At 36.4% G+C, this 12,375-nt stretch overlaps 1 protein-coding gene across 1 annotated transcript in view; it reads right to left on the minus strand.

Moving 5' to 3' along the window:
* Positions 1 to 4,396: 4,396 nt before the first annotated feature.
* The window catches only part of LOC121368877 (melatonin receptor type 1B-B-like), a 53,054-nt gene continuing 45,075 nt past the window's right edge, over positions 4,397 to 12,375 (minus strand). The window contains exon 2 of the mRNA XM_041493635.1: positions 4,397 to 5,217. Coding sequence (XP_041349569.1) covers positions 4,397 to 5,217 — 821 coding nt within the window. The remainder of the gene's footprint in view (positions 5,218 to 12,375) is intronic.

The raw sequence follows: 12,375 nt of genomic DNA on the forward strand, positions 1-12,375 counted from the left end.
ACGTATAATGAAATGGCCTTATATCTTAACATCACAGTGCGTTATATATAATAAAATGTAACATTAAACTCCGTAACGTATAATGAAATGGCCTTTTATCTTAACATCACAGTGCGTTATATATAATAAAATGTAACATTAAAGTGCGTAACGTATAATGAAATGGCCTTATATCTTCACATCACAGTGCGTTATATATAATTAAATGTAACATTACAGTGCATTACATACAATGAAATGGCCTCAAACATTAACATTACACTGCATTATTTACAAAGAAATATAATGTAACTAGACAGTGAACTGGCCTTAAATCATTAACAATGTAGTGTTAATATGAAATGTAACATTAAGGTACGTTACACACAATGGAATAGCCTTAAAATGCTACCATCAAAGTGTATTGCATCTTGAGGAATGGCCCTAATGCATATCAGCGTGTTAAATCTAGTGAAATGTTCTAAAATATTCAAATTATAATGCATTCTATATAGTGAAATGGTCTTACCATATTAACATGACAGTGTGTTTAACATCTCTATGCATTTTACAATAACTATAGTGATATGGTCTCAAGTGTACACATTATAAGGCATTAATATTACAGTCGTTTGAAACTATCAACATAACAACGTGTTAAATCTAGTCCAAATTGTCTGAAATATTCACATTATAATGCATTAATTATAGAAAAATGGTCTTAAGATATTAACATATCTGTGCATTTTATATAGTGAAATGGTCTTACAATATTAACATCACTGTTTGCTTAACATTCTGGTCCATTTTATATAATGAAATGGTTTTACAAATTTAACGTCACAGTGAGTTTAACAGATCAGTGCATTTTACATAGTAAAATGGCCTTATAATATTAACATCACGGTGTGCTTAATATGTGTGCATTTTAAACAATAATGATGCCACAGTGTGCTACAACTACGTGAGCCTCTTACAGTACTGTATGTCACTTCTAGTTGAAACTTACAGTTTCTTATTTAAATATTTATTTCTGTACACCCGGTATGTTCCTGGTTGTCTTGGTGTCTACGGTAGTTTAACACTGTGTCTTGGTGCGATTGTTTGGCGAGTGCCAATTTGTTTATGTCGCTGGACCGACCTCGGTGGTGGCGTCGGTAAGACATCGGACATAGGGCTGGTAAGTGCAGGGTTCACAGCCCGGTACAGGCTCCCACCCAGAGCCAATTTCAACGACTCATTGGGTAGGCGTAAGACCACTACACCCTCTTCTCTCTCACTAACCACTAACAACTAACAACTATCTCACTGTCCTGGACATACAGCCCAGATAGCTGAGGTGTGTGCCCAGGATAGCGTGCTTGGACCTTAATTGGATACATACACTTGTCGCCAAAACAGCAAAGTGTGAAGAAGCCTGAACGCTCCCACTAATTACGAAGATAATCATTACACTTGTCTGCACATAAGATTTGAAAATTGTGGGTTTTAAAATTCAGGACGAATTTGTATGTTTTTATACGAGTACACTAAAATTGCAGAAATTACTATTACAAACCACAAACTAGGTTTTAGACAGAAACACTATACAGTACTGTAATGTAGCTTACATTAAAGACATTACCAACACAGTACATTGTATCTATTCAGGCACGGTGGAAGCAAATAGACATTGGTGGGGGCCGACTGAGATCGAGGACGCAAAGCAAAGTTTATAGGTGGGTTCGGGAATATGCTCCTTCGTAAAAATGTGAAAACTAGATGTCCTGAAATTCAATTCCCTGCATTCTACAAGTAAATGTATCTCTGCCTTAAGATTTACTTCCAGTAATATTTTTTATTCAGAATTAGGGGGGGGGGGGATAGAGCACAACCGCCCCCCCCCCCCCCCCCCATCGCCGTACCTGCTATTGATATGGTTTTGTCATTCACATTTAAATCTATTGAAAAGGTCTTAGTATTACGGTATGGTATACCCAGTGAAGTTGCCTTAAAACATCAGCATCAAAGTGCAGTACGTACAAGAAAAAGATCTAAGGCATTAACAACACATCATTTTGCACTGTGACATGATATTAAAACATCAGCACGGTACATTACATAATTAATCTAAAGGCACCACCATCACAGTGCATTGCGTGTAGTCAAAGGTCTTAACATATGTTCATCATTGTAAATTGTGAAATTGTCTTAAGACATTAAAATCACAATGCATTAATCATAGCGAAAAGGTCTTAAAATATTAGCATCATTGTGTGTAACGTATTTTGATACAATGTTAACACATTAAAATCGTTGTGCGTTACATATTGAAAAATTAACATAAGACAATGAAAAAAATACATTAACATCATAGTGTATTCATTGTAATACCATGCAGTCTTCTTGCAGTAAGTAATTGTGCGTTACAGTATGGTAATAACATCCAAAGTACACCAGAATCACTCAGCACTGCACCCCGTAAACAGTACAAAACTTTACAATACAATACCAATATCACATTGTATTATGTTCGGTATATACACAGATTTACACAGTATGATTACAAATACATAACTAGAATACAGCTGTATTCGGTTTGGTCTAAACCAGTCAGATAACATTCTGTATATGGTGGATTTTTCCGCACTCTTACCTGGTCCGATTAGAACTGGCACTGCCCACTGAGTGTTTACCATTGAAAAGAAAATAATGTATTTGTAGATGATTAATAACTACTAGTAACTATAAATAATTTTTATTCACTAAATCATAATCTTTTACGATGGACTTACTGGTATCAGTGTCAAAATTAGTTGATATTAGGAGATGTTTTGTTAGGTTTTGTGTTGTGTTTTATTTGTTTGATTTTTCGGTAATGATTGTTGATTTCCACATTTCTGCTTTTACTCGACAGTTATAAAATGTTTTGCAGGATATTTAAATATACGTATTACGATTCAAATAAAGAAAATTTGAATGTACGATATTTAAATTGATGTCGTTATGCGATAAAATGATTATTGACCATATTGTAAGTAATATCAGATGGTATGTACCAATTAACTGATCCTGACCTCGCTCTTTGTCCTCGGTCAATACCAATTTCTTCGCTTTGTCAAATCTGGTATTGTACTCTTGGATGGTCAGTAATAGTATTCAATATGAGTTACAACTGTATCAATATCAACCATGTTGTATTGTAGCATTACAAACACCGCTTCACAACCTATTTTCGGCTGGTAATTATGAGCACAAATGTGAAGCCTTATTGGTATTATTATGTAACAAAACAGACCATTATGATTTAACCATGATTAGACCCTTGTGCTAGTAATTTAGCATGCTGTAATTGTATATCGATTGTACATAGTTTTAACTGCGTTCCACTGGAGAATGCTTTGTGGGGATTCTGACACGTGTACATCTGACAACTCATACTCGTGAACTTGAGTTTCTGATAATTCCATAACTTGTGTTTGATTATGAGGATAACATAACAGAACGTGCCTGGTGAACATGTGTCCCACGCTGCTGTCAGAACTGAATCATCAATACTACCTGGTCGGATAAATCCTGGAAACAAGCCTCAATTATAGTAAGGAATTAACGATTCTGTAATAATAACATAATGCGGAACAAAACACCAAACCAATGAATAATATATATAAGTAGCAGCGCCAGAGATCTGTGCTAATATAAACAGTTTCGAGTTCAGATTCAGGAGCAAACTTCGATTGTGACTTCTAGTTTGATTCAAACGGAATGATAATGTCACGACCTTCATTCAAGTCATTAAATCTGTTCTAGAATTGATCACATGGAGGAATGAGGCAATTTTAATATAGTACACCATGTTTAAATATTCTAGGCGACAAGGTTATAGGTGACAAGTTCACAAGTAAATCAATACGGGTAGACCTACTAAAGTGTAAAATGGTAAAGTTGTGAAATAAAACGGTTCATTTCATTTATGTTTTTATATTATGAAGGATGGCAGGATAAATAAAATAACCAGTTACTGTCTTGACATACCGGCTTAATCTCGTTAATTCGCCATTGTAACATTCGCAGAATAAAGACAATATCTTGAGACAGAAGCTACTTATTCATTATATGTAAAATATATTATATGCATGGGGCAGATATGACAAGTATGAAGTAACAATTCCATTGCATCGAGCACCCTTAATGTGATCGGTTCTGGAACAGCTATAAAGTCTGTAAAATAGTCCCAAACATTCAACAAGTCGTCAGCTGCATACATCATGTTGAGGATAAGTACATAATGATTACTGTTTATTCAAATGTGCAAATAAAACATCATAATGACTATTCTAAACAAAATGATATAATAATGAGTATTCAAACAAACAAAAAACAGTGTCATACTATAATTGATCGTTGCTTAGAATGAGTCATCACTTTGATGACAGTTTTAAATCCCACTGCTCTCTTTGATTTCTTTCATCTTTTTCCCATTCGACCCGGACACTGCGATCGTGCTGGGCTGCATCCGAGTCTCTGACACCATCGTGGCGTCGCCCACCACGGCGCTGGGACAGCACTTGTTTATACACAGTAGACTGAGGAAGGCGCGGTGGAACTTCTTGTTGGTGTAGTAGTACACCAGCCAGTTGAGGGACGGGTGCAGGTGCGCCCACACGACGATTCCCACGTGCAGTTCGTGCGACACAGTGTTGTCCTTGTCCAGCACTATGAGCAGTGCGTAAGGAATCCAGCAGACGGAGAACACGATGTAGATGACGAACAGAGTCTTTGCGAGCTGAAAGCTTGGAGTCCTCGTGGGACCGTTGGCGACTCCGTTCGTGGTTCGCGTCTGGTGAACCTTCGCCCTGACAGACCTGACGTGTAGGAACATCTTGAGGTACGAGGCCCCGGTGATGATGATGGGAACCCACACGAGGACGATGGAGAACACAACGGTGTACGGGTACGTGGCCATGCGGTCCCAGATGCACTCCAGACTCTTCCTGTCGAACGAGTGGCCTCCGATGTCTCCGAGGTTGAGCAGGACGAGGATGAGCCCGATGGAGTAGAAACACGCGCACATGATGATGCAGTTTCTCACGGTGAAGACCGTCTTGTAGTACTTGTTGTGGCAGATGAAGAAGAACCGGTTGAAGCTCATGGCGGCGATGGACATGAGGGAGTTCACGCAGGAGATGGTGCACATGCTGCCCACCGCCCGGCACAGCCCAGGGATGCTGTTGAAGAACTGCTCGCCCTCCAGTTTCGCTTAAAGAGAGAAAGAGAAAAGAAAAATATGTAGCGATATGACTTATTATGTACATGATCAATTTGTTGTTTCTGGGTGGTTTGGGGGAGGGGGTTCTTTATTTGTATTGCCACGTTAATCTTTCGTACTTTTAAGACAATTCAGATTTTTTTGTAAATGCAGAAAGAAGAAAATGTTAATAATAACAATGAAATGTAAATGTCTCTGTGTGTGTGTGTGTGTGTGTGTGTGTGTGTGTGTGTGTGTGTGTGTGTGTGTTACTACTATATTAATGCACTGCACACGCCCGTAAATCACATATTTCGAGACATAACTAGGCAAATGTTTGGAACATAAGTATGCCAATTAGATACCAGTTATTTGGTACTTGGCTTACACTCACCTGCCGCATTTGTCTCATGCAGTTATCATGTCACAAAAATATACATTAAGTTAAGACATACTATCACATAATGCATGATTAACAACGGCAGCTATCACACTTTTTATCATGTCACAAAAATATACATTCACTTAATACATACTATTACATAAGTCATGATTAACAACGGCAGCTATCACACTTTTTATCATGTCACAAAAATATACATTCACTTAATACATACTATCACATAAGTCATGATTAACAACGGTAGCTTTCACACTTTTTATCATGTCACAAAAATATACATTCACTTAATACATACTATTACATAAGTCATGATTAACAACGGCAGCTTTCACATTTTCATCTACATCAAGTGTTGCGAATCTGCCAGTTAGCTTCCCACGTTGTTACTGTCCAATCAAATCAATCTCCACAGAAATACACTACATCCAACCCAGTCACAAAAATGTAATCATCAAGAACACTCCCCGTGGTGTTAATATCATATTTGTAAGTAACTGCAGTGGCAGTAACATTGTAATCAAAGTCCTGCTGTGGTTTCTTCCAATTGAAGAATGTTTATTTTTGAGAGTGACTCAAACTCGGAGTGACCTCGTTAAATCGAGTTATTTGTACTTCGTACTTGGAAACTTTAAAAGAGATTTTTGTCAATAATTCCAATTTGGCTTGACGTAAAAGAAAAGGGAAAATGTTTCGAAAACAACAAAAATGTGTATTTATGTGCAATTTGTATTAACAAAAACATTGGTCAGTATAAAATCAAACAGCAATAATCACCTAATAGTGAATACTGTCGTCTGTTCGTGTAGCCCACTTGACTGTATATATGGTTATCCGTGTGTTAATCTGTCTATATTGGTTGTAGATCTATTTTGTGTGTATTTAGGATAAAACACAATGTAATTTAGAATTTCGTGAATAGATATTGTTTACTGTGAGTGAGTATTGCAGTTTTATTTTTCTTAACCACAATATTTCTGCACATTGTACACAGACGTGGACCATGTTTGGTATTTCCAAAACAGTTCACCTTTTCGTTTTATGTGAAGCTAACGTGGACAAATCTGCATTGAAATGTTTTAAACAGTATAAGAATTCTATTAAAATTGTGTATGTCTGAAAGTTTTAAGTAAGGAATTATATGTCCTGCCTCTATGAAGAACAAATCCACATGGCCGTATGTAGTGTAAAATAGCTACAGTGTTACTAATATGAACCAGGGCTCAACAATATATAACCAGACAAACTAAAAATAATATATCTATCCCCACCCCACCCCGCTGGGTACGAGTATTAATATTAAACTAATTTCTACACTGGACATGTAGATAATAAAGGGGTGGGGTTTTTTAGGGGGTAAACTAGTTTTATGTTTAATATTAATTATTATAATTTGATAGACAATTAACACTTAGTCTAGTTATTCGTGGTACTTGAAATGTTATTTTTTTAAATTGAAGTACAATTTCTGCAGAACAGCACTTGCCAACGTTTACGACGCAAAAGATTATCGAATTTAATTTGTATCTCACTGCCCCCTTTTCTTTCCCTTCTTTGAATTCCATCTCATTTCTTCCCGATCTGCCAACTCCTATCTTTCAACTTCTTTCGCTGTTAACTTCTACATCCGAGTTCTTGTCTTTCCATCCGCGGCGGGTCTCTTGTGGCTATTAATGAACTATGTCACGTTTAAGAACTGCACTATGACGTTGTATGCTAATCAATTCTTAACTTGTAAATTTGACATGCTGACAGTAACAAAAATTTTAGTAAAACTTTCGTATAAATTTACTATTTTATGTTAAGCATAAGTAATTCGAAAAGACAACACTGCTTAGTCGATTTCAAAATTTGATTTAAGGAAGGTTTGAGAATATATACACTATTTTATGTTTGGCATAAGTAAGTTGAATAGACAATACCTCTTATAATTAGTATCCAAACTTTGACTGAAGAAGGTTTTGAGTTAGGTTGTATGGCAGATTTCCTAGTTTTACGACGCAAAATGTCAACGAACTATTAGTGGTTCCATCATTAATAACTGCACTCTGCGATTTTATACTAATTGCCTAAATTAATACAACAATGAATGGGCACAATTCCCCACAAGAAAACACCACCTGCTGAAATACATGTATTTTGACAGTGTTTGCACTTTGTATTATAATTATTAATTACAATTTGCAATTACATTGGTGCAGATAACCTGTAACCAACGTAATTGCAAATTGTAATTAATAACAGCTGTGGGATATAGTGCCTGACTACAGGTACTTAGGGTCGTGTATGGAGATGGGAATACGTAGGATAAAAGTAAATAATTAGATGATCCCAGCTGGTATAAATATTTATTACCCACGTGGTAAAAGAAGTATTGTAATGCAATGCGTACTCCCCACGGGATATACGTTTTAAAGCACCTACAAATATCTCCCTTGGGATATATATACATCTGTGTTTATGTATGTATGTATGTATGTATGGCCATTTCTGTTTGAATTCGTGTCTAATCTGAACGCCAAACCCGTTATCCACGATTAAGATCGTATCTCTGCCCAATGAAGAGTCGAATGGGCATGTTTGGCAAAATAGTGATTGACTTCACGGTTCTTTTTCTAGTGTTTCGTATATAGGAGGACAGCCACTCCAGAGAAGATACCTCACTGGACAATGCATCCTGACAAAATGAGGACTACCACTTCCAAACTAGTTTACTGAATTAAAACTAGCACAGGACAGTGCTAATAGGAATAGATATATCTGTGGTATAATAATATTTGATATTGTGGTCCGATATATAAGACGTTTTTTATGACAGTGGAAATCTCTGTCTTGTGCAATTTCAGAATTGTCATACCAGTCTTGAGGATGCCAGTCTTCTATCAATTTGAAGATGAACCTATTTCACACCACTGGTGTCACCTGTTATGGGCACAGCTTATAGTTATCACGTCTAATCGATGAAAATGATGTATAATAATTTCAACAAAAAGATGAGAAAAATATGCACACGGTCTAACTAGGCTGTCGCATAAGATGCTATAGCGATTTACCATTTCGGAAAATAATCTAAACCTCTAGCATAAACTTAGGAAATACAGACATGAATAAGTGTTTGCGTAATTTTTCTAAACTATTTTGTTTATAGCAGGGCGAAAAACCTAATGGAAATATTTTTTCGGAATTTTCTGGTATTTTCATTTTTATGTGCGCGAACGCCCCTTTAAAAACAATGGTTTAAAGCACGCGAAAACGCAATTTTTCAAAATAAAATTTAAACAGCGCCATGTTTGACATATTTAAAAAATAACAACAACCAAAAAGATACATAACAATAATAAAAAATTGTATTATGTATTGGAATGTTATGTATTCAATAATAAAAGTACATATTAATCCACATAAGTGGCACAATTTTTCTACTTCCTTTTTAGGCATATGCCTACTTTATGGCTTGTCTAGTAAAACATGTTAAATATATTCATCAGTGTATAGAAAGTTACTATACCTAGTACAGCAATTAACAGCATTATCACACACGCGCGCACACACACACACACACACATACACACACACACACATATAGACCAAACAAACAAAAAACCCTAAAAGCCCCACTTTATAAGCAAATAGTGTAGTACAGTTTCACTCCCACCTACAGATTAATAATAAAGTGACAAACAAATTTGAGACAAATGTTATTTTTATATAGGTACATTGCAACATTTGCACTATTTCATCAGTGGGGTTGAACTAATTTGTGGTTAACTGAATCGGGGACGAACCGTCTGGTACCCACATTAAAACTGGTTATCGTTCTGCATTACGCTTACATTACTATTAGAAAAGCACTTGTGGGGTGCCAGTGTAAAGAAAAATATTGCGGTAAAATCTAACAATGGTTTGTAACAATATACATTGTTCATAGTTTAACCTACTTGAATAAAACAAGATCGGTAGGTATATTAATGTCAAGAATGTGTCACAGATTACTGGTAGACAAATATTATTTAATGAAATATTGCATATGAAAGCATACGAAAAGAAGAGGATTGTGAATCCGTTTCTTTTGTTTTCGTACGATCGCAAGTGTTCTGTTATATATTCAGGATTTTACCCACCGTGGCGAAGTTGCATGCATCGCCATAGAACCGATGTCTGCCCCGTAGTAATTACTATATGATATTTGAAATATCTTTAAAATTAATACATAAACGACATAACAAGTAAGACAAATTTCATACATGGCTTCAGTTTAGCACACAACTGTAGATAATACTGAGTTCAGGTTGAAATGGAGAATGCAGAAATGATAAATTCGGTTTAATAAACTCAGGATTTAAAAATATAGAAAAAATTAATATATTCAGAAATGGTTGTTTCCCAAAAAAAATAAGATAACGAACTTGGAAAATATTCCGAATATTTGGCATTAATTCCGGAATTCCGGATATAGGTTAAAAATTCCGGATTTTTCGGAAAATTCCGGCAAGTTGGTCGTTTGCTGTGTTTAATGAATCAGGCTAATGGATTTTACACATTTGAAAGTCCTGAAATAAACTCTTGAGAGAAACATTATGGGAATAGTATACGGAATATTAAAGTTGCTACCGTGTCATATCAAACTGTCTCTTGAGCGCAAAATTCAATATAGTTTTTCATAAGTTAAATGATATCAACTCATGTTACTCGGAATATAATATCAGCAATAATTCCTGATGTCAGACATTTTCAGATATCTGTCCCTGAGGAAATGCTAAACATTTAACTTGTGACATATATTTGACACGAAACTGATGCTGGATTAATATATTTCTACTATTAGTAATGGATTTGCGTCAAGACACTTAAGACTTACGTCATGTAAGACATGTCATTATGGAACCTAAAGCAATTTATCATATTTTAAAAATACAAGTTACAGATTATAACATTATACATAATTTACCTTTATATAATATTTTGTGTGTGAACACTAATTTCATCATATGCTATACACGTGTGGTCTTTCTGAATCTGGTGTAAACTTGTGAAATGTGTGGTCCAGAGTTTAGAAACATGCACGGGTTTCGATTGGTGAATACACCAATATTTATCTTTCCAGCCAGTGTTCCACAACCGGTTTATTTCAAAGGCCGTGGTGTGTACTATCCTGGCTGTGGGATGGTGCATATAAAAGATTCCTTGCTGCTAATCGAAAAGAGTAGCTCATGAAGTGGCGACAGCGGTTTTCCTCTATCAATATCTGTGTGATCCTTAACCATATGTCATACGCCATATAACCGTAAATAAAATGTGTTGAGTGCGTCGTTAAATAAAACATTTCCTTCCTTCCAAACACCAATAAAAACTGTCTTGGGGATATTTTATTTAACTATTTACAATAGATCGCCCACGTTTGTTTTTCTTTCTGTGACACACCGCGTCGGAACAGGAGCTGTCGTGCGACGTAATTGGAAATAACAGACTTTACCTGTATCAATTCCGACCTGTCGTAAAGTGTAATTGGCGTTTTTGGAGATATGAAACCGGAAACGTCATTTGTTTGGCCGAATTTGCAGACATACAACAATTTTAATCTAGGATAATTAATTTAAAGTTATTATTGTGTCGCGTAAATCAAAATGTCGGGTGTCGGCTGGAAAAGAGGTTTGTACTCAAATATCGTAGAGACATAATTACTCGCGTCGCAAACGAGGACTGTCCCGAGGGCTTCCGATTTATCGGAATCAACACCCGACATTTATCGTACGTACGTGAAGGGCCGAGAGGTAGGCCAGTGGTAAAGAGCTCGCTTGATGCGCGGTCGGTGTGGGATCGATCCCCGTCAGTGGGCCCATTGGGATATTTCTCGTTCCAGCCAGTGCACCACGACTGGTATATCAAACGCCGTGGTATGTGCTATCCTGTCTGTGGGATGGTGCATACAAAAGATCCCTTGCTGCTAATCAAAAAGATTAGCCCATGAAGTGGCGACAGCAGGTTTTCTTTCTATATATCTGTGTGGTCCATAACCATATGTCCGACGCCATATAACCGTAAATAAAATGTGTTGAGTGCGTCGTTAAATAAAACATTTCCTTCCTTATCGTACGTGACGGAATCGTAGAAAAGTGTATTACAAAACATGGAGAGAGACGTGCTAGTTGTGTAAAGACCGTCAATCGTATTGACCGGCCTCGGTGGCGTAGTTGGTCCAAAGGCTGGTAGGCATTGAGATTGCATTTATCCAGAATTTTTAACGACTCAGTGGGTAGGTGTACTGCCAGCATTAAGTTGACTTCTACGACTGTCCAGATGCTAGTTTGGGTGGTCTTACAACTCGATTCTCGTCGTAGAACTAATTAGTTGTTAATCTGAGCGCGCTCGTCGTAAGTCGGGAAATTACAACGCAACCGTCCAGTCGGCCAACTTTCTGTTGGCAGTTGGTAGTCTGAACCTAGCATTAGGCAACTACACCGACTTGTCTCGATAATCACTAACAACTAACCTACTGTCTTGGTCATATGCATATAACCCATCATGCTTGAGCTTTAATTGGAAATAAATTAAAATAAATTATAATGAATGAATATTGGTAGTGAAAACATACGAGTTGAATGAATAAATGGATGAATCAATCAATGAATCAATCAATGAATCAATCAATCAATGATTCAATGAATGAATGAACGTTTAATGATACCCCAGTACAAAACATACACATCGACTATTTGATGTCAAAGGTAAGTATATGATTATTTACATTAATAATACAAATTATATAATT

Source organism: Gigantopelta aegis, chromosome 3 (genome assembly GCF_016097555.1).
Source record: "Gigantopelta aegis isolate Gae_Host chromosome 3, Gae_host_genome, whole genome shotgun sequence".
NCBI classification, from domain to species: Eukaryota; Metazoa; Mollusca; class Gastropoda; order Neomphalida; family Peltospiridae; genus Gigantopelta; species Gigantopelta aegis.